General features: G+C 41.1%; 2 protein-coding genes across 6 annotated transcripts in view; one reads left to right on the top strand and one right to left on the bottom strand.

Annotated features, from left to right (window-relative positions):
- Positions 1-599: 599 nt before the first annotated feature.
- TXNDC9 (thioredoxin domain containing 9) lies at positions 600-19944 on the bottom strand. Of its 4 annotated transcripts, none has more exons than XM_008156517.3 (5): positions 19796-19944; positions 15761-15971; positions 12854-12972; positions 4854-5108; positions 600-1200 (listed from the first exon to the last, which is right to left on the bottom strand). In XM_008156517.3, the coding sequence occupies exons 2-5, from the start codon at positions 15947-15949 to the stop codon at positions 1083-1085; spliced, it is 681 nt and encodes a 226-aa protein (XP_008154739.1). In that variant the 5' UTR covers positions 15950-15971; positions 19796-19944; the 3' UTR covers positions 600-1082. The 4 variants fall into 4 exon arrangements, with proteins under 4 accessions (XP_008154739.1, XP_027988518.1, XP_054584109.1 ...); XM_028132717.2 differs by having other exon boundaries at positions 15761-15968; XM_054728134.1 differs by having other exon boundaries at positions 15761-15968; positions 19814-19944.
- Positions 19945-20757: 813 nt separating this feature from the next.
- The window catches only part of EIF5B (eukaryotic translation initiation factor 5B), a 66709-nt gene continuing 63451 nt past the window's right edge, over positions 20758-24015 (top strand). For both annotated transcript variants that reach the window (XM_028132713.2, XM_028132712.2), the window contains exon 1: positions 20758-21081. In XM_028132713.2, the coding sequence (XP_027988514.1) occupies positions 21047-21081 (35 nt within the window). In that variant the 5' untranslated portion in view covers positions 20758-21046. The remainder of the gene's footprint in view (positions 21082-24015) is intronic.

The raw sequence follows: 24015 nt of genomic DNA, 5'->3' as shown, positions 1-24015 counted from the left end.
CAGCAGTGAGTGGTAGCCCCTGGTGTCTGCTTGCCTCTCTTGCATGAAACCTCCAACCTAATCACTACTGTCCCAGTTTAAGAGTAAGCCAATTGTTAATCTCAATGGGTTTGAGTGAGCTGGGGCAACAGTGATTAGGAAACAGTTCGCTTGGTCTGCCATTCCCAGGGTTGATCTGTGCTCCAAGTGGGGACTGGGTAGAAGAGAAATGGAGCAGTCTGCTCCTCTTAGGGAGAAACTGTGGGCTGAGATCGGGAGCTAGGGGGAGGAAGGGTGTGGGGTCATGGCTCAAACAGCAGAGACTCACCTTTCTTTACCAAGAGTTAGTAATAATTTCTTGAATAAATATTTTTGTTTGCTTTATACTCTTATGACAATTTCAGAGACTTTAATTTTTAAAAATATTAGTATTTACAAGTTATGGTTGTTTCAATGATTCTGTAGATCTCCTCATGTTGCCATTCCAAAAGTACTTCCTGATTTTTTAAATGCATGCCTTAAAATACAAGCAATCAGGACCCTTGAAATATGGCAATACGCTCACAACCTGAAAAAGTTCTCCTCTGCCATCAGTTGATTCAATATCAACATGCAGCACACAGAATAAATAAGCAGTTCTTTAATAGTTATGCAAACATATTCCAGACATGAAGTGTTTATCATTCATTTACAAGTGCAGTCTGTTACACCAATAACTGTTACTTGACCTGTTGTATAAAGTAAATAATGCATGTGAATTAGTCCTGAAATAGTTCCTTGCATTTGTTTCCAATCCAGTGAATTAAAAACACAACTGTGAATGGTATAAAGACGTGAAAATCATATTGTGATAAAAGCAATTGCAAAAATATAGAATTCAGATCCTACCCAGATAATTTAAGAACTCAGCAGTTTCCCTCAATTTAAACGTGAGCTCCACACAGAAAATATTGAAGATGTCTTTCAATATGATGCAACTGTATAAAACTAGAATATGACCATTAGATGACCAATGTATCAAAACTAACAGAACTTAGAAAACACATCTAATTCTAAAGTAAGCAGAAATAAAAAGACAATTTACAAAGAATTATAACTGCTCTCTAATCATCATCAGAGTCCGAATCATATTTCTTTCCTCGGATAGTTTTTTTTTCCAGCTTTGTGAAGTTTGTTCCAATTTTCTTTTGGCTCTGAAATGGGGGCTCCATTAAATTTCCACTGAAAATAAAGCAAATATGAAAAGCACTTACTCTTTATGATTTAGTACAGAAAAATATATTTTTTCTCTCATTTTAACATATGAAATAGAGTAAATTTTTCTTTAAAAACTTAGTGTCAAGGAAGAGGTATATTTATTCATACTGTTGGTTAATAGTGGTAAACCTTACTTTGTACTACTAAATGTTTAAGATCAATGTTTTATTTTCTCTTTTATCATTAACATTTCACAGGATGCCAACAGAATTTCTGACGGAAACAAAGAAGAAAACCAAAGTTTTTTTTCTCATCTGTTTTGGATATGCTGAATCTTTTCACAGTGACAAGGACACAAAAAAATGGTGCTGTATTTTTGACAGCCTGTTATGACAGGTTCGATTCTGTTTAACAACCTTTAATGTTTAGATTTCTACAGACATCACCAAAACTCATGGCAGTTATTATCATTAACCGGAATTGGTATGAAACTCTTTTTCAATGATGCTTGAGAATGATGCTTCAGAAATGAAATACAACAATTTCTTTTTCAAAATATCTGGGAGTTACCTAGTACCTAGATCTTGTTTAAAATTCTTTATTGTTGAAACTTTTACATGTCTCTTTTTTCCCCCATTGACCTCTCCCCGCCCGCTCCCACTCGCCAGCACAAGCCCCTACCCCCCTTATTGTCGGTGTCCATTGGTCATGTTCATATGTATGCATACAAGTCCTTTGATCTCTTACCCCGCCAACCCCCACTCCCCAATCCCCTGCCTTCCCTCTGAGGTTTGACGGTCTGTTCGATGCTTCTGTCTCTGAATCTATTTTTGTTCACTGGTTTATGTTGTTCATTATATTCCACAAATGAGTGAGATCATGTGATATTTATCTTTCTCCGACTGGCTTATTTTGCTTAGCATAATTCTCACCCAAGGATATGTTTTTATTGGTTTTAGAGAGAGGAAGCGGGGGGGGGGGGGGGGGGGGGAGGGGAGGGGGAGACATTGATGTGAGAGAGACACATCAACTGGTTGCCTCCCGTATGTGCCCTAACCTGAGATTGAACCCGCAACCTAGGTATGTACTCTGAGCAGGAATTGAACCTGCAACCTTTGTTTGGGACGATGCTCCAACCGAGCCACTGGGCCAAGGCTAGATCTTAGTTTTGAAATACCACTTGCCACTGAAAGGAACCATGGCTTCTTGGAGAAATAGCCAATTCTAGGGAGAGTACAACATGAGTGCCCCTAAAACATCTTATTTGTACCAGAAAGCAAGTGCTCAAACACTATGGGGACGTGACCAAAGGATATAGAAGCCAGTATGAAAGGAGCTCTCACTGGTCTAACCTGGGGAAATCCGAACTTCAAAGTAAATAATAACAGCAAAAGAATGTAACCCAGTGAATAAAATGATCTACAGCCCATTCTAATATAAGTAAACAAGTAAAAATTAACATGAGATATGGAAAAGTTCTTCCTTAAATCACCATTTGGCCTGGTAGACAACTGGTTAACCAGTGCTCAGTTATCCTCACCAGAAATGAGACAAACCATCACATGCCTCCTGATACGGTGCACTAAGAAGGAAGAATACATCACTTTTATGATATACCTGTGAACAAATGCATAATCTGAATCTCAACTTGAAACATTAGACAAACCCCGTTGGGGGATGCTCTGTAAAATAACTAGCTTGAACTCTTCCAAAATATCCCAGTACTGAAAAACAAATGAAGGGTAACAGGTTGTTACATGTTAATGAAAACTAAAAACACGTTAACTCCAAGCAGTGCATTTTTTTATATGTAGGGCATTACTGGAATTTGAGTAAGGTCTATAAATTACCTCAAGTTCCTGTTTTAATAACTGAACTGTGATTACATAAGAAAATCAAAGTCATTGTTCCTAGAAAATATACATAAAAGTATGTAAAGGTATAATATATCTACAATTTCCACTCAAATGATTCTGAAAAAAAATTAAGATAAAGCAAATATAAAGTGTTTAAAATAGGGAACATGAGTGAAGGGTATATGAGCACCATTTGTATTATTTCCAAATTGTTTAAAGTTTGAAATCATTTAAAAATAAGTGATTTTTAAAAATAAATATTAATATTTTGTTTAGTATTAAGATAATAATACCTAAAACTCCCAAATCAACTTCCACGACGTAGGAATCATTTAGACACGTGTAGGGAAGATGCAGAGGAAAAGGGGTAGAGAAGTGAAAAGGCGAGAAGACTTCTACTTATTGAAAGGCACAATGACTGTGGAATGACAACTGCAGTTTTACCAACTATTCTTGCAAATCAAGAACAGGCTTTAGTAGCCGGATTGGCTCAGTGGTTGAGCACCAACCTATGAACCAGGAGGTCATGGTTCGATTCCTGGTCAGGGCACATGTCCGGGTTGCAAGCTTGATCCCCAGTAGGGGGTGTGCAGGAGGCAGCTGATCGATGATTCTCTCTCATCATTGATGTTTCTATCTCTCTCTCCCTCTCCCTTCCTCTCTCTGAAATTAATAAGATATATTAAATAATAATAATAAAAGAACAGTAACAAAAAAAGAACAGGCATAGAGGCCCTGGATGGTGTGGTTCAGTTGTTAGAGCATCAGCCCACACACCACAGGGTCATGGGTTTGAGGCACATACCTGGGTTGCAGATTTGATTCTGGTCCTGCTTGGGGGCATGTGCAGGAGGCAACCAATTGATGTCTCTTTCTCCCTCTCTCTTTCCCCTACCCGCCCCCCCTTCTAAAAATCCATGGAGCCCAGGCTGATGCTGCTCGATGGTTAGAACACTGGCCTGCACACTGAAGGGTTACAGGTTTGACTCCTGGTCAAGGGCACGTATCTGGGTTGTAGGTTTGCTTTCTGCCTCTGGTTGGGACGCATGTGGGAGGCAACCAGTTGATGTGTCTCTGTCACCTCGATGTCCCCCCACCCCTACCCCCTTTCTCTCTTTCTCTCTCCCTCTCTCTCCCTCTCTCTCCCCTCCTCCCTCCCTCCCTCCCTCCCTCCCTCCCTTCCACTTTCTTTCTGAAAAGCAATGGGAAAAATATCCTCTGGTGAAGATTAACAAAAAAAGAAGAACAGGCACAAAGGGCAAGATGATATGCTATAATTTGTGGAATTTGGTAAATTATTTGTCTGGAGAAATGGACAAAGAGATGAATAAAAAAAGGAAGTTGGATTTTAGATGGTTTTCGAAGTGAGACTGTTCCCCATAGTAAGCAATTTAAGCACAGAAATGAGATTCTGTATATTTTATCTGATTCTGCAAATGAGACAGGAATATACATTAAAATCTAATGTTTGAAAGTAAGTCACTATCAATTTGAATAATCTGGTTTAAATCAGGGAAAAGTTCATTCCAGGTGTCATTTTGGGTTTCCAGATTATACAGAATTAGATGCAATAGGATCTGTTAGGTTGAGAACTTTTATAGCTAGGTGCATTCCAAGACTCAATTTTATCCACAACTGATTTTTGCTGTGAGGTCATGCTAATAACGTACACTTTAAAAAATACGCTCTTACTTTGTGAAAGTTTTTCTACATGTCAGCCAAAAGATCTTAGTTCCATAAAATAAATGTTCACATAAAACAATCTTCTCTAAAAATATCACTGAAAATGTGAATTAAAGTAAGTCTTTTGTTAAAAGTTACCTGTAATTGATAATATCAGAGCAACCAAGCCTCCACTCTAAAGTCTCCGTGGAGAAGTCATCTGTATTTCCCAGGTCAGTAAATCCAGTGACGTAATCTTGCGTTTTCCCGTCTTTCACCAGTGCTAGTGTGGGGATGATTTTGATCTTCAGTCTCTCACAAAGGAAAGGTGCTTTTTCCACATTCAGCTTCAAAAATTTGGTCTCCAGATGTTTCTTGCACAATATCGCTAAATGTTTGTCTAGTATTTTACACCTGTAAATAACAAATATAGAAAATCAAAACCCAAAACAACAGAGTTCTTTTTAAAGAGAAATGTCATTAAGTAAGGCACACCTAATTTCATAGTTTATCTGAGTCTCATACTTGGGTAGCCAACTGGTGCTTGTGTCAGGTACCCTTACTTCCGTTTTAGAGGTAGCTGCCTGATTATCCGAGGCAGAAAAACAATGTAGTATTCTAGGAAGTCAGATTTGCTTTAATGAAATTTATACAAAACATTCAAAATATGCCTTAAATTGTGCTTCACAAAGTTGTCATGTTCGTGGTAACAACAAAAAATTGTAATTTCTTTTATGCATGATTCCTGGTGTCTTATACAGGAAGTTTGAAGGGTGACAAATCTAAACTTGATGGAACTCAGAGAGACTTCTCAGAGTTAGAAATGTGCCATATGTGCCAGTCATCAGGAAAGACTGACTGGTGCCACTGAGAAGGAACACTTCCAGCTGTGCAACTCTGTCAGCGAGAAGCATATTAAAGGTAAGGGCTGTAAATATGGTCATTGTGGTTTTAGAAAATGAAAATACCAGAAGTAACTTTCATTAAGCCATCTTCTACTAAAGAGAATAATAAAAGTGACATTTTCTTTAAAGTAGGATGTATTTAAACTGGTCAATCCTCTAGTGTTTCTGAAACAGACTATCATAATATTCTTTTTGAGCAGTAGCTTTTCACCACTGGTATTCTTTACATCCAACTTTTAGTCAAAATTCCCTGGGAGTGTGGCTGGGAAACATGCAGGTGATGCTCGTGCCCAATACAGATGAGAACCACTGCTGTGGATGCCTAAGACACTAGATGCCTCAGAGTTGTTCTTTTTTTTTTTTTAAGATATATTTTTATTGATTTCAGAGAGGAAGGGAGAGGGAGAGAGAGAGAGAGAAGCATCAATGATAAGAATCATTGATCGCTGCCTCCTGCACGCCCCCTACTGGGGTTCAAGCCCGAAACCTGGGCATATGCTCTTAACTGGAATCGAACCCAGGACCCTTCAGTCCATAGGCTGACGCTCTATCCACTGAGCCAAACCAGCGAGGGCTTTTTTTTTTTTTTTAACAGAGTTGTTTTTACTAGGCTTTCGGGGTACTCCTTGGTTGTAGCTTTTCCTTAATTAGGTTTGGGCTTAGGGAATTTCTGATAAATTTAATATCTCATCACTTTTCCTCTGAATGTATCTTTTCATATATCACCCTGAAGTGCAGCAATGAGATTTTAGTGAAAATGGTAGGAGAGAACTAATTATTATTGTTGTTTTTAAACATCTTTTTATTGATTTTAGAGAGGAAGGGAAAGGGAGAGAGAGATAGAAACATCAATGATGAGAATCATTGATCAGTTGCCTCCTGCACGCCTCCTACTGGGGATGAGCCCGCAATCCTCGCATGTGCCCTTGACTGGAATTGAACTTTGGACCCTTCAGGCCACAGGCCGATGCTCTATCCACTGAACCAAAGCGGCTAGGGCAAGAAGTAATTATTAAATGGTTTTTGAATAAAGCTCAAAATAAAGAATAAATAAACCATTAGGTGAGAAATATGTTCTTGAACATTTGTATATAAATCAACTCCATGGTTTTATTTGAGTAATAAGGAACATATTTTATTTGTTGCCTTTTAATTATTTTTATTACTCAAAAAAGCTTCATTTATCTTGTTTAGTTTTTTGACTCGGTACTTGTGCCTTCAACACGTTCACAACGATTTCCTGCTCCTCAAAAAGGAAAACATGCTTGATCCCATCACGGACACATGTAGCACACGTGGATCCACCACCAGCCCTGTTAGACAACCTCCCTAGAACTTCAGGTCTCACAGTGCAAACTCCACCAAGCAGGCCTAGCTACGGGCCACATGCAGATTTTGGTGCTTTCCCAACCTTCTGGGTATAAAGGGGAACAATTCCATTACCAGGGGTTCGGGGCAGCCTATGTTTTGTTAGAGGCTGTATTGTTAGAGCCCGGTTGGTATGTCAAAAACACTGGACCACTCTGAATGCTTGAAGACACCATCCCCCAAAGAGCTGGAAATTTTATATTGACTTTAGAGAGACAGAAGGGAGAGGAAGTAAGAGAGAAACATTGATTGTTTGCCTCCTGCATGCACCCTGATGGGGATCAAGCCTGAAACCCAGTATGTGCCCTGACTGGGAATCAAACTGGTGACCTCTTGATTCATAGGACAATGCTCAACCAATTGAGCCACACTGGCCAGGGCCGGAACCTATTTTAAATAAGACTATGTATCATTTGTCAATTAATCCATTTTTTAAAATACAGAAGCTTCAGTCGTGGTGTAGTTAAAATAGCATTAGGCTTAAAACTTCTTATCATTTAGTAACTGAATAACATTAGGTGAGCCACTTAGTCTCTCCACACATGAAGCATGTACCTACTTACCTCAAAAGGTCACTGTGAGTGTTCCGGGATTTTACACATGAAAGTGTACAGCCTATTATGTGCTAGGAACTTTGATATATATACATACATACAAGAAGGATTAAAATTTTGATTTTTTAGTTTTGTTTTAAGATTAGTACTCCTGGTGCTACACTGTGTATATATCCATCAAATATATTTACTAAGCATCTACTATGTGTCAGCCATTGCTGCTCTAGGGCTAGGAATCCAAAACACAGTTGTCCACATACAGGTAAACTCTCTGCCTTCACAAAACAAGCTAGAGGTGAAAACATCTCATAAGCAAGCATATCGCATCAATCTTACAGACTGATATATCAATATATCACTCATCATCAACACCAGAGGTTGGCAACTTAAGGAAGATGAATGCCAATGGGAGATGACAGCGTACCACAATGGCAGAGGGTTTCCTTGATACCCTTTACCTTCTCTCATTTCCCCTTAGTGCAGGGGTGGGGAACCCTTTATCTGCCATGGCCCATTGGATATTTATAACATTACTCATGGGGTATACAAAATTACCAACTTAAAAATTAGCCTGCTATATTTGGTCAAACATTTGATTAACTCACCACTAAATGCCTTAGCAGGGCCAGACCAAATGATTTCTCAGGCCTTATATGGCCTGAGGACCAGATGTTTCCCATACCTGCCTTAGAAGATATTTCACCATTTCAAAATTTTCTTTATTTTTATATTTTTAGTCAATAAGTCTCAGGCAATCAATCTATGAAAGATGTCAATAGCCAACTTGTTGGGTGGTGAACCTAAGACAGGTCTATCTCAAGAAAAGAAAAATCTCAAATAAATAATCTAACTTTACACTTAAAGGAACTAAAAAAGAACAAAAAAAGAAAACCCAAAGTGAGTAGCATGAAGGGTAATAATAAAGACCAGGGGGGAAATAATTGAAATAGAGTCTAAAAAATAATAAAAAGATCAATAAAAGTAAGGGCTGGTTCTTTGAAAAGATAAACTTTTTTAAAAAATATATATTTTATTGATTTTTTACAGAGAGGAAGGGAGAGGGATAGAGAGTTAGAAACATCGATGAGAGAGAAACATCGATCAGCTGCCTCTTGCACACTCCCTACTGGGGATGTGCCCGCAACCAAGGTACATGCCCTTGACCGGAATTGAACCTGGGACCCTTCAGTCTGCAGGCTGACACTCTATCCACTGAGCCAAACCGGTTAGGGCAAGATTGACAAACTTTTAATCAGACTCATCCAGAAAAAGAGAGGACCCAAATAAATAAAATCAGAAATGAAAGAGGAAAAGTAACAACATATACCAAAGAAATACAAAGAATTTTAAGAAAATATTATGAACAACTATATGCCAACAAATTGGGCAATATGGATAAAATGGATACATCCCTAGAAACATACAGTCTTCCAAAACTGAATCAGGAAGAATCAAGAGCATCTGAATAAACAGATTACAACTAGTAAAACTGAAGTAGCAATCAGAAAACACCCAACTGCCCTGGCCAGTTTGACTCAGTGCTTAGAGCATCGGCCCACAGACTGAAGGATCTCAGGTTTGATTCTGGTCAAGGGCATGCATCGTGGCTGCAGGCTCAATCCCTGGCTCCTGGTTGGGGCACGTGCAGGAGGCAACCAATTGATGTGTCTCTCTCACACTGGTGTTTCTCTCTCCCTCCCTACCACTCTCTCTAAAAATCAATGGGAAAAAAAAAAATCCTGGAGTAAGGATTAACAAAAAGAAAACAAACAAACAAAAAAATATCCACAAACAAGAGTCCTAGACCAGCTGGCTTCACAAATGAATTTTACCAAACATTCAAAGAACTAACACCGATATTTCCCAAATTATTCCAAAAAATTCAAGAGGAGGGGAGACTCCTAAGCTAATTTTACAAAACCACATAAAGATACTACGAAGAAAGAAATTATAAGCTAATATCCCTCATGAACATAAACCCTAAAATTTTTAATTAAAGCAAACTGGATCCAGCAATACAGTGTAAAAGATAATACACTATGATCAAGTGAGATTTATTCCAGGATGCAAGGTTGGTATAATATACACAAACAAATTAATGTGATATACCATATAAACAAAATGAAGGATAAAACCACATGACCATATCAAAAGGTGCAGAAAAAGCATTTGGTAAGATCCAGCACCCATCTATAATTATAAAAGCGTAATATGCTAATTAGACTGGACAGCCGGACAACCTTCTGGACAAAGCCAGGGCTGCAAGGGCTGAGCCCCTTGCAGGAATTTCGTGCATCGGGCCTCTCGTTTATGATAAAAAAAAACAAAACAAAACAAAACAGCTCAGCAAAATAAAGAGGGAACATACTTCAACATAATTAAGGCCATATATTAAAAACCCACAGCCAACATCATACTCAATTGGCAAAAACTAAAAGCATTTCCTTTCAACATAGTACTGGAAGTCCTAGCCCCAGCAATCAGATAAGAAGAATAAATAAAATGCATCAATAATTGGAAAGGCAAAAGTAAAACTGTCATTATTTGCAAGTGACATGATACTGTATATAAAAAACTCTAAAGATTCCACCAAAAAACTACTAGAACTGATTACATTTAATAAAGGATGTAAAAGACCTATACTCGGAACATTGTAAGACACCGAAAAAAGAAACTGAAGAGACAAATAAGTGGAAACATATACCCTGTTCATGGATAGGAAAAATTAACATAATTAAAATGTCCATAGTACCCAAAGCAATATAGATTCAACACCAATTCCAATCAAGATACCAATGGCTATTTCACAGAAATAGAACAAATATTCCAAAAATTTACATGGACCTAATAAAGGCTCCAAATAGCAACAGTGATCTTGGGAAAGAAGAACAAAGTTGGAGGAATCACCCCACCTGATATCAAACTATACTACAAGGCCATAGTAATCAAAATAACATGATACTGGCATAAAAACAGACATATTGATCAATGGAACAGAATAGAGAGCCCAGGAGTAAATCCATGTCTTTATAGTCAATTAATATTTGACAAAGGAGGCAAAAACATACAATGGGTAAAGGTAGTTTATTCAATAAATGGTGTTGGGAATATTGGCCAGATATGTACAAAAAAAATGAAACTAGACCATCTTCTTACATCATACACAAGAATAAGCTCAAAATGGATTAAAGACTTAAATGTTAGAATCAAAACCAAACTAAAGCCCTGGCCGGTGTGGCTCAGTGGATAGAGTGTCGGCCTGCAGACTGAAGGGTCCCAGGTTCAATTCCGGCCAAGGGCATGTACCTCAGTTGTGGGTACATCCCCAGTAGGGGGTGTGCAGGAGGCAGCTGATCGATGTTTCTAACTCTCTATCCCTCTCCATTCCTCTCTGTGGAAAATCAATAAAATATATTAAAAAACAAAACAAAAACAAAACAAACTAAAACATTTTTGCACAGCAAAGGAGACCATCAACAAAGACAACCCAATGAATGGGAGAACATATTTGCCAAAGATGTATCTGATAAGGGGTTAATATCCAAAATTTATAAAGAACTTACAAAACTCAACACCAAAAAACCCCAAACAATCCAATTTAAAAATGAGCAAAGGACCTAAATGGACACTTCTCCAAAGAGGACATATAGATGGCCAATAGACATAAGAAAAGATGCTCAATGTCACAAATCATCAGAGAAATGTAAACTAAAACCACAATGAGATGTCACCTCACACTTGTTAGAATGGCTATCATCAATAAATCAACAAACAACAAGTGTTGGGGAGGATGTGGAGAAAAGGGAACCTTGTTCATGCACTGTTGGTTAGAATGCAGACTGGTGCAGCCACTGTGGAAAGCAGTATGGAGTTACCTAAAAAAAAAAAAAAAAAAAAGGAAGTGCCTTATGACCTATGATTCCATTTCTGGGAATTTATCTGAAGGAACCCAAAACACTAATTCGAAAGAATATGTGCACCCCTATGTTCACACTGTAGCACTATTTACAACTAGAGGCCCGGTGCACGAAATCTGTGCACGGGAGTGAGTCCCTCAGCCCAGCCTGCACCCTCTCCAATTTGGGACCTCTCTCACAATCCAGGACTGCTGGCTCCCAACCGCTCACCTGCCTGCCTGCCTGATTGCCTCTAACTGCTTCTGTCTGCCAGCCTGATCACCCCCTAACCACTCCCCTGACAGCCTGACTGATGTCTAACTTCCCTCCCCTGCAGGCCTGGTCCGCCCCCCCCCCCCACAACTGCTCTCCCCTGCAGGCCTGGGTCCCCCACAACTGCCCTCCCCTGCTGGCTTGGTTGCTCCCAACTGCCCTCCCCTGCTGGCCATCTTGTGTGTTGGAATGATGGTCAATTTGCATATTACTCTTTTATTAGATAGGATAGCCAAGACATAGCAGCAGCTCAAATGTTCATCAATAGATGAGTGGATAAAAAAAGCTGTAGGTACCTTTATACAGTGGAATACTACTAGGCCATAAAAAAAGAAAATCTTACCCTTTGCAACAAAATGGAGAGCATTATGCTAAGTGAAATAAGCAAGTTAGAGGAAGACAAATACCATATGATTTTACTCATATGTAGAATCTAATAAACAAAATGAACTAACAAGCAAAATAGTGACAGACTCACAGACAGAGAATAGGCTGACAGCTGGGGGTTGGGGGAGTAGAGGGAAAGAGAGGGGGCTGGATGGGGTGGGGTGGATGTATTGAGTCAAAAAGGAGAAAAAAGACCTCGTGGACAGGAATAACAATGTAGTGACTGCTGGGGAGTGGAGGGGGGTAGGAGGAATAGGTGGAGGGAGGTGGAAGGAGGTAGGGGAGGGTAAAGGAGGGATAAATGGTGCTGGAAGGAGACTTGATTTGGGATGGTAAACATAATACAGTGTACAGACTACATGTTGTAGAATTGTGCACCTGAAACCTGTACAATTTTGTTAACCAGTGTCACTCCAATAAATTCAATAAAAAGAAAAAGGAAAATAAAATGTAGAAAAATTCTTGTTGCACTGATAAAAAATTTAAGTGTACATTTCTAAGGTGTTTTTAAAGTTAGTAAATATATAATTCAGAAAACAGCCATTAATATAAAAATATTCTTGACTTTCAATAATGTTCACTTATACTTGTATATATAACTGGTTTTTAAATTAATCTTTAAAATAACAATTGCTTAACTTTAATGTACAGACTTCTAGTACAAAGAAACAACTTAGAAAGTAGTTCCTTTTATTGTTCTTAATTTCTCTGTCAGTATATTTCTATTCAAACATCTCTCCATGTTTAAAAAAAGTCACTGAAGGAGACAATGTTACCTGAATGTAGAGTCTCTGTAGAAATGGCAAACCACATTTTTACTCTCCTTGACTTCTTGAAAAAAGTCTCTCTCACTAGGGATTTCTCTGTATTCCCCATGACCTTTTGAAAGCCATTCCTGATTTGAAAAAAAGAGAAATATTACACATTTGAAATTATCTCTTTTAGTACCAGTTTACAGTGGGTGTACAATTCAGCACAATACAGGTGAGGCAATAGTTTACACTTGTGAATGTGTCTAACAGTTTATTCTTGTATTATTTAATTAGTGTATTATTTTACATAGGAACTATAAACTACTTTTGTCCTACCCTGTACTTTGTAATGTAGTTGATTTTACCCTGTAGAGAAAGGAATTCCTTTCAGTGACTTACTTTCCTATGTTTCTAGTGTCCATGCAAAAGTAGTGTGGGTACTATCTCCACAGCACGGCTCATATTTATGACAATTACCTATATTGGTAACTTAGAATATATGTTTTATTAGAACTTTGAAAATAAAAATTTAGATTCATGAGACTTAGAATGTGCAAGCTATTTAATTTCTCTGTACTCAAACTACTAAAATCAGAAGCATTTAATTCAAATTACTAAAAAGCTTTCATAAATAATGCTCATGAGATAAAGCCAGTCTTTGGAGACAGGGGGAAAAAGAGGGGGGAGGGGTTACTGCAGCTCTGATGCTCAAGAGGCCCTGCTTACTCTCGATGACCATCAGGGAGAGGCAGGAACTCCCTATACTGGTGGCCAATGGGCAATATCCTAGAAGAAAGAGTTGTCTACTCAGTGTCCAGAAACAACAAAGATCTCACAAGTCACATAATACAACTTCCCTTATCAGCACGCCTGGCAGACCTTCCAGCCTCTGACAAGAAGCTTCTCCCCACAATGGGCAGCCCGTTTCCTGTTCAGGCAGTGAGTTTTAATAAAAGGGGAACTTTCTGCCTGCGCTTGAATAAAGGTTCTACTGCTTATCAGGCTATGAATTCTAATAACGTTTCTGAGCCCCATCTCCTCATGTGTAAAGTGCAGATCATGGAGCATTTACCTCACTGAGTAGTTGTGAAAATAAGACACTCAACATGAAGATAAGTAAAACAGTGCCTGACACATGTGCCTAAAAAGCATTTGTATATGTTCTAGTACTTATTTTTAGAAAGGTCTTCTCACACTTAAGTACTCTATATCTCTAACTTCGGTCTGTGGATCCCAGCTTGAACCAAAGATTAGAGAGAAAAGTTCTAATCTTTCCTTTACACGTTGGCCCTTCAAATAGCACATCTCACCCATGTCCTCCCTTCTCTACACTGAAATCTCCATTTCCTTTGGACTGTTTCTCACATGAAACAGTATCTAGACTTCCTCTTCTGGTTGTCCTCTGAACACAGTCTAATTCCTCCATGCTCTTTTAAAACGTGGCAGAGGTCTGAATGCAGCCTCCAGAAGGTCCAACTAGCAAGAGGCAGGATCGCCATCTCCTTTCCTCCTCTGCACTTAAGCTACAGCAGCCCAGATGCAGTATCCATTTCACACTGGCTTCCATTGAGCTGACACACACAGAAGGCCCAGATACCTTTTCCTTATGCGACATTTCTTCGATAAAGCCCCTATGAACAGTTTCACCTCTCAAATACAATTCCTTAAAGTGATATGTGACATTTCATGATCCCTTTCTTTACTTGCCAATGACCTGTGCACTTAAAACAGTATTTTTATTAAAATAGAAAATAATAAACAAAATTTTTGGTGGGCTCATCCTATTTCTTACCTTGTCCTTCTGCTCCTTACCTATGTCCTACGTCTCTAGCTGCCACAGTAGGGGGGTGCTTGGCTGACTGAGGAATACTGACTAACACAGGTCTATTAAGTACTTATGTCACTGTGCACATTGGTTTCCCCAATACCTTCGTGGATCAGAAAAATCAAAATTACTGTACAATCTACACTCCTCTTTCAAAAAGAATGGCTATAAAAACCATTAAGGCTTCTTGCCTATTTCCTCAGAAAACATGTTAACAACAACAACAACAAAAAGATCTATTAAAATGCAGTAAAGCCCAGCCGGCATGGCTCAGTGGTTGAGTGTTGACCTATGAACCAGGAGGTCACGATTCAATTCCTCATAATCAGGGCACATGCCTGGGCATGCAGGATGCAGCTGGATCAATGATTCTCTCTCATCACTGATGTTTCTCTCTCTCTCCCTTGCTTCCTCTCTAAAATTAAAAAAAAAAAAAAATGCAGTAAAAGCTCTAAAATAAGATCCTCTGAGTTACTCCATGACAAATTCATTTTAAATTGATTTGTATATTAATAAAAAAAAGTCTAAAGGCTGCCTGCTTTAATTGTTTTTTTTATTATAAATACTCAGCCTATTGTTTTCAGAACTGCTGGACCACTTCTTTTAAGACAATGAATATGTTCCTCACTGCAAATCAGGTCGATACAGAGTTCTACCAAAATACCCTCGTATGACTTTTTTCTAGTTGAGCATTAGCAATGAGCAGTGTGTTTAACGCTTATCTCATATGCTTTGAGCACAGCTAACTTATGACAGGCTGGCTTCACTACCCGAAAGGGAACCACTGCCTCCTGCTGCTGACAGTGCTCTTCTGGTGCATTGCAACCACACACGTCCGAGCTCAGAAAATGATCCTGGGCGCGTATTTCTTTTACTTGACTGTAGACTAATACATTGAGCAGGCTGATTTCGAATGTGTCTTTAAAGCTAATTTTTATCCAGCCAAATATTTAATAGTGATAGGTAATTTGAGGTAAAAAAAAAAGAAAGAAAGAAAAAGAAAAACACCTTAAAAATGAGGACCTGTAATGTAACTACGGGCACATGTGTACATTTGCTAGGCGCACACTGCTAAGTAATTTCAGAAAGCAGGGCAGGGAGGTTACTTGTTTCTGCTGCTGAGTTTTCTTTAGGGCCTTAAGTCTCTTTTCTTTGAGGAGTTCCAGTTCATCCTCATCCATCTGGTCCATTTTCTGAATTTCAGCATCCAAACGTTCTTCCACTAGTTTAGTGGTCTGAAGCAACTGATTTTCCAGGACTTTTGAAAACATGTCGACAGATGTATGAGCTTCCATTCTTTACAGTTTAGCCTTGCTGCTGGGGAGAAGGTTTACAAAGTTAGAAATAAAAGTGCAAATAAGTCAAGTTTTCTTTCTTATTTTAAAAAAAATTCCAGCAAGTGCATAATTTGTAGTTCACAAAGTGTTTTGCTGACAACCAAGCACTTCAGGAAGTTAGGCTTTTCAGTAGATTATAGTCACAGCACTCAAAAACGATTTAGAGCAAAGTTTAGGTGCTCCTGATTTAGTTTTTGTTTTATTATATGAAAGTAAGATAAGTCTTTAAGCACATCACCACAGACCAGAGAAAAATGAGTAGGTGGGAGTTATAGTAGTTGGAGCTACAGCTAGTGATATATACTGACAATCATTATTCTTTACCAAAGAAAGAGAAGCAAAATACAAATGACTAAACTGTTGTAAGGTTGTACACATACACATAGATACCAAACTTCGCTTCAACACAGAGCAGAGTTGAGCAAAAGACACATTTTCATGGTCTCTGCCTAAAGGATTTTCATTTCTTTAACTCCTAAGAAAGGCAATTACAATTTATGTAAAGAATGATGTCTGGTGTTCCCTAAGCTTAGGTTTCCATTCCTTTCCTCCCATTATCTAACAAAATCTATGAGGCCACAAGATTGATATTGGTATTGATTTATTGACACTCAGTGTTCTTAGCTTTGATGTAAAACAATGTAATAGTCTATTTTTGACTTTTCCATCACTCTTCTATGTAAGATAGGAGTTTGTAAACATATTCTAATTCAGATTACAAAGGAAGATCTCAATTACATTGGTTTTAAAGAAATGTAGTCCTGCCCTGGCCCGACAGCTCAACTGGTTCGAGTATCATCCCCATACGACAAGGCTGCAGGTTCAAACGCCTGGTCAGGGCACATATAAGAAGTAACCAGCGAACGCATAAATAAGTAGAACAACAAATCAATGATTCTGTCTTTCTAAAAAAAAAAAAAGATAAAATTCTTTAAAAAGAAATGTATTATTTTCCACCAGCAATAATCAATGGAGATTTTTATGTGTACACCTGGATCACTACAGAAATATAATTTATAAGTTGTCTATCAAAGCAGGAGGCTGTTGCATCTCAACTACTTACATACATCTGCAAATACTAACGAAGCACTTTTAAAAATCTGAAGGAGCCCTGGCCGGTGTTTCTAAGTAGTTAGAGCTTCAGCCCGTGCACTGAAGGGTCTTGGGTTTGATTCCTGGTAAAGGGCACTACAGTGTTGCAGGTTCGATCCCCGTTCAGGAGGCAACCAATCGATGTTTCTCTCTCTTTCCTCCCTCTCCCCTCCCTTCTGCTCTCTCAAAAATTCACTGGGAAAAGTATCTTCAGGTGAGGATTAACAAAAAAATCTGAATATACTGTGATCTCATCCACCAGCTTCTGTGGAACTGAAGATAAATAGTCTTCCTGCAAACTTCACTTTTGATTCCTTCTCCAAAGAAAAAGCAGTTGAAATGCACATTTCAGTTCACAAAAAATATTTAACTTTGGCCCCGTGTGGCTCTGTGGATAGAGCACTGGCCTGCGGATCGAAGGGTCCTGGGTTCATTTTGTTTGCAGGCTCCTCCCGGGCCTAGGCCCCGGTCAGGGGCACGTGCAGGAGGCAACCCATCGATGTCTCTCTCACATCAATGTTTCCCTCTCTTTTTCCCTCTCTCTAAAAATCAATGGAAAAAAAATTAACTTTGAATGAACAAACTGTTAGTTCCTCAAGTGCTATAAAATTTTAAAGGAGCTATATTTTCTGTAATAAAAGAATTTTACATTCCCCACCTCCCAAGAAAAATGTCAGTGAGATTGTGACTTTACAGGGGCTAGATGAGGCAGAAAACTGAATACTAAACCCTGACTTGCTTGTCAGAACCTGTTACCAGGGGCATATAGAATTGATACCGGACACAATGGGTCAGAGGCTGCCTGTCACTACTTGAGCCAAATTAAGCAGAGACAGGGTTGAATCATGAATGAGTGTTTATTCCAATAATGTCGGCAGTTTGGGGAGAGCAGTCAGTCACCTGGAAATTCTGCTCTGACCCCCGTCACCAGTGGGCTGATTATATTAGGACTAGAGGCCCGGTGCACAAAATTCATGCATGGAGGAGGGGGGAGGGTCCCTCAGCCCAGCCTGCACCCTCTCGAAATCCAGGATCCCTCGGGGGATGTCTGACAGTTTAGGCCCAACCTTGTGGGATCAGGCCTAAACTGGCAGTCAGACATCCCTCTCGCAATCCAGGACCGCTGGCTCCTAACCATTCACCTGCCTGCCTGCCTGATCGCCCCTAACCACTCTCCTGCCTGCCTGATTGCCCCTAACCACCTCTGCCTCAGCCCCCAGGGCTTCATCTGAATGTCGTCCAGAAGGTTGTTCAGCTGTCCGGTCTAATTAGCATATTATGCTTTTATTATTATAGATGAGGAAAAAGATAACTATGTGTAGCAGCAAGCTGCAAGTATAACAGGGAAAGGGAGGGTCTTTTTTTTTTTTTTTCAAATATATTTTTATTGATTTTTTTTTACAGAGGAAGGGAGAGGGATAGAGAGCCAGAAATATCGATGAAAGAAACATCAATCAGCTGCCTCCTGCACACCACCCCTGGGGATGCGCCGGCAACCAAGGTACATGCCCCTGACCAGAACCGAACCTGGGACCCTTGAGTCCGCAGGCCTACAACCGGCCAGGGCAAAAGGGAGGGTCTTGTCTGCAGTTTGGCCTTCAGGAGCTCAAAGTCTGATAAAAAGATGGCTAATCTTTTTTTTAAAGCTTTATTTATTTATTTTTAGTTAATCCTCACCTGAGGATATTTTTCAATTGATTTTTTAAAGAGAGTGGAAGGGAGAGGGAGAGACAGAGAGAAACATCGATGTGAGAGACACACATTGGTTGCCTCCTGCTCGAACCCCAACCAGGGCTGGGGAACCTGCAACCAAGGTATGTGCCTTTGACCGGAATCGAAGCCGGACCTTTCAATCCACAGACCAACCCTTTATCCACTGAGCCAAACCCCCTAAGGCGGCTAGTCTTCTGTGATGCTACAAATAGTTCAGCCCATTCCTGGGACAGGAGAATGGTCAGCCTTCCTGAAGCGAACTCCCGGAGGGGGTCAGGGTCCAGGTACAGCAACCAAATCAAAGAGTCCTGTCCTTGGTCTGTTTTTAAAATGTATTTCTTTTTACAGCCCTGTTTTTCTTGCAACACATCCTAGTTTCCCGGAGTCTGTAAGAAAACCTCCTATCTATAGTAATTAAACAACTGTGGCTCTATTCTTAAGTGCCCTTCCCCCTTTTAGGGTGAATTCAGAATTTAATGCTGGGATAATGTGGAGCAGAGTGATTAACAAGAGCTGCTGGGGAGGGGGAGGGGCAGGTGATGGTGCTCACCGCATTGAAAGGGGTAAGGTCAGATGGTTTAGCAATCCTTATAACTCTATTCTTTAAACCACAAGCAGTTGATTTTTCCATTTTTCAGTTCAACTGGAACGGTGGGAAAAGACTTGTTCTCAAATTACCTTACCACTTCCTTGATCCGCCTACGTGCACCCTCACAACCAACCAAGAGTCCTCCTCCTTAACTGAGAACAGTACCTTCCCAAGGTGTCTTCCCCAAAGTATCCGGCCACTCCCTGAGCCACCCCGGAACAGATGAGGGCAGAGTTCAGGTGGCCCCCGCCTTCGACGCTTCCCAAGGCGCAGGCTCCAAAACTGTCACAACAGCACTGACATCGGCACCTGGGCCGCGCCCCTCCCCGGCCTGGAAGGATGTTGAGCGGCAGTGTGTCCATTAGCACTGGGCCGCGGCGGCCGTTTTTTTTACACCATCGCAGCCTCACCTGAGCTCTCGGTGATACCTGAGAAGTGACGGACCAGCGGCTCCAGAAGAACAATCCACCCTGGCTTCAGCCTCGCAGCAGCTGTTAATGGCTACGAAGCAGCCGTCACTTCCGCCTCCAGATTGACTAAGGCGCGATTGCGCTTTACAGCCTGCGACGCCGGAGGAAGTGACGGCGGAGGAAGGCGGGCGAGAGGCTGGAGCTGACGTGTGTGCCCTGCCCATACGGCGGCCCCGTTTCCGGTCCGGGGTTTAAACAGCCCAGAGGGCGCGGGAGCAAAGTATGCTGGGAGTTGTAGTGCTTAGCTGGAGTTGTCTGTAGGCTCCGGACCTCAGTAATGTTATGTCAGAAATCATATAGCTAGCTACGCTCTTGCTCAGGAGTAACACTCCAACTTCGTTTCCATCTTGTCTATTGAACATTTAAAAAAGTTGAATTATAACATACAGCATGATTAGTTTGTATGTAGTTAACACTCGTAATGTCACCGACCAGATCCAGTTATAGCACATTTTCACCACCTTCCTAGGTTCCCTCGTGACTTCCCTAACACAAATTTTTAGAACTTGTTTTAGTAAACGACCTATTTGGGGAACTTAATGGGTGTGTCCTTCTTTTATTTTTTTTAGTGATTGTACGTACTTCCTAATTCATGAAGTCACTGAGAAGCCCAATTTTGTCCTGGATTTATTTCCCTAGGGAACAACCAGAGCGCTTATCTTTAATTGTGATTCTTTACTGAATTTCGAGCAGCTGAGACTACAAAGGTGTGAAGGTGGAAAGGAAGCCCAGCTCAATCAAGTTCGGCTTCCGAGCGGGCTCCAATTCTCCAAGTCTGCGTCCCCCCGCAGGGAGGGGGCCGACTTGGGGAATTTTCAGCCTCATTGTCAGCCTTTGGGTTCTAGAACCTGGAAATCTCGCGGGCGTCGATGCGCGGCGGACGCTTGCGGGAAGGGGGCGCTCGGGCTCCGGCCTGGCGGGCGGGTGCAGTGGAGACGCTCTACCCGAAGGGCAGCTCTCGTTGAGCCACGCCCTGCGTCCGCACGCCGAGGCGGCGGGAAGATGCGCTTGCGCACTGCGAGCCCACACCATATGTGCCCTGTCCCAGTGCGCGGGTCTGTGCAGAGCCGGGTGCGAGAGGCGGCAGCGCGGGGCGAACGGAGCTGAGTGGCGCCCGAAGTCGGCCGGGGGACAGTGGGTCTGTGAGAGAGCGAAGAGCGGGTTTGGGGCCGCGAGCGCCGCTGTCACGCGATGGGGAAGAAGCAGAAAAACAAGAGCGAAGACAGGTAAGTCAGTATCTGGGTCCGCTCGGCAGCGGCCGGTGCGGCTCAGGGGGTCGTGCGGGTCCCACCAGCTCGGGGTGGACCAGGGTTGAGGCTCGAGACCGGCCTCGCAGGGCACCGGGCCTGGGCCCTGAGTGGGCGCCGCGGGCCCGAGACCCCAGTTCCAGGCAGGCGCGGAGGGCCTCGGCGGCTGGCGAGTTCCCCAAGCAAGACTCAGTCCCCCTTCTCCCCCTCGCCCGGCCAGGAAAAGAGGGGTGTCTGGCCTGAGGAGCGGGGCCGTGGTTTCGGGGCTCCCGGGTGGTCCGGGTGGTCGGGGTTTTGGCGGCGCCGCTCTAGGCGAGGGTCAGGAAGAGTTCTCTGCGCCTTTGTACCTGTGAGGACTTGGGGAGCGAAGGGAGTACGAATCAGCTGTACCTATAGCCGGGTTTTTCCACTTTTGAGCCTCTCAGGTACGGTGGAGGTGTTTTACACTTACCTCCCTCTTAATTTCATCTAATTTGTTAGGTACAGTTCTCAGTTATTTAAGGGCTGGTTGTCCAGACTCCATGCTTTTCGCTTTCCTTCTTCCGGCCAGTCTTTTGATGATTTCTTTGCTCTCTAGCACCTCCCCTAAGAAAGGAGGCGGAGATGAAACCAGCCAATCAGGGTCGCTCCTTTCTCATCACTTCAAAGGCTTTTGGGGGAGGGAGCACCCCGAGATTTCGGTGACTTGTGTGTCACATTCGGTCGAGTCTTTTACTCTTCTCATTGAAAGAGTTTACTTCCTGGGAGGGAACAACATCAGTTACTTTTCGCTTTTGTACTAGTATGCCACTCACCAAACTTAGTTCAAATACTCGGGGGAGAGGGGGGAGAGTAAGGTAAATTAAAACAAACAACCCGTGATAGTTCATCATTCTGACTCAAAACGGACATGCGGTGTTGAAGTTAAAATAAGATCACTAATTATAAGTTGGAATTCTAGGTCGTTTCCTCAGCACTCATCTAATTGATGAGTGGAATTAAAAGATACCCAGGTGAGGCTTGTTTTTCAGTTACAGCTCCACTGGAGGAAGTTAATTGGTTTGACTTATTTATTAATCAAACAAAAAGATAGATACAGAGACAGTAGTAAAGCATCAAACAGAATGTCAAATTACAGCGGGAAGGTTAGGGAGATAAGAGATCAACCTAAGGACTTGTATGCATGCATATAAGCATAACCAATGGACACAAAACTCTGGGGGGTGAGGGCATGTATGGGAGTGGGGTGGGAGGGGCAATGGTAAGATATGTACACATATAATACCTTAATTTAAAAAATGTAAAAAGTAAATATTAAAAAAAAAAAACAGAATAGGATACATACCAAAAACAAAACAAAACAAAAAAAAACAGAATTCTGGGTGATTTAGTGGGACAAAATTTCCCTACCTTTGACAGGATGTTTTGATGTATGGGATACTTTTTTCTTTCAACTGTGTACACAATAGATGAGTATAAAAAGCTTCGTGTACCAGTTACCTAGCTTCACCCATGGTTATCACATGGTCAATCCTGTTTCACCCACCTGTTGCATATTTTATTTTTTAAAATATATTCTTATTGATTTCAGAGAGGAAGGGAGAGAGAGAGGTAGAAACATCCATGAGAGAATCATCGTTTGGCTGCCTCCTGCACATCCCATGCTGAGGATCGAACCCGCAACCCGTACATGTGCCCTGACCTGGAATCAAATTGTGACCTGGTTCATAGGGCAGCGCTCAACCACTGAGCATGACTGCCAGGCCTGCCTTTTTGAATATATGGAGATGGAGATATATATATATATATATATATATATATATATATATATATATATATATATATGTATATATATATATGTATATGTATATATACACACACACACACACACACACACATATTTTATTTTAAGTATATTTTTATTGATTTTGGAGAGGAAGAGAGAGGGAGAAACATCAATGATGAGAGAATCATCGATCGGCTGTCTTCTGCACGCCCCCCACTGGGGATCCAGTCCGAAACCCGGGCATGTGCCCTTGACCAGAGTGGAACCTGGGACCCTTCAGTCCACAGGTCCATGCTCTATTCTTTGAGCCAAACCCGGCTTGGGCCCTTGTTGGATATTTTAAAGCAAACCTCAGAATCTGTTCATGAGTAAATTCTTCAGGTGTATTTGAAAGATAATACTTGAGGGGGAAAACCTGTGGAAACAGAACAAAACACAACTGCAATGCCACCGTCAAGCCTAGGGAATATTTACAGTGTTTTCTTAAATATTATCAAGTATGCAGCCAATTTTCTAATTTCTTTTTTTTTTTAAAAAAAACATTTTATTGTTTTTTTACAGAGAGGAAGGGAGAGGGAGAGAGAGCCAGAAACATGATGAGAGAGAAACATCAATCAGCTGCCTCCTGCACACCCACCACTGGGGATGTGCCTGCAACCAAGGTATATGCCCTTGACTGGAATCGAACCCGGGACCCTTGAGTCCACAGGCCGATGCTCTATCCACTGAGCCAAACCGGCTAGGGCCCAATTTTCTAATTTCAATGATTCTCTGATTAAAAAAAATTTTTTTAAATTACTTTATTGATTAAGGTATCACATATTTGTCATCAACCCCCCGCCCCTTCCCATCCCAAACCTCCCCACACACATGCCCCCATCCCCCTGTTGTCCGTGATCACTGGTTAGGCTCATATGCAAGCACACAAGTCCTTTGGTTGATCTATCTCCCTTGTCCCCACTCCCCTACCTTCCCTCTGAGGTCTGACAGTCTGATCAAGCATTGGTTTGGTTCAGGATTACAGAAGTCTGTTCTTTAGGTTTAAAAGTACATGCAATATGTTGTTATTTCACTTACAGTTTTTCTCTTCCAGACTCACAATAGAGAAAATATTCAGAGGGGAGAATTTTACTGTCTATTTTTAGAGG

Source organism: Eptesicus fuscus, chromosome 16 (genome assembly GCF_027574615.1).
Source record: "Eptesicus fuscus isolate TK198812 chromosome 16, DD_ASM_mEF_20220401, whole genome shotgun sequence".
Lineage (NCBI taxonomy): Eukaryota > Metazoa > Chordata > Mammalia > Chiroptera > Vespertilionidae > Eptesicus > Eptesicus fuscus.
The sequence above is the reverse complement of the archived record's forward strand: the minus strand, read 5'-3'. Positions and strand labels throughout refer to the sequence as shown.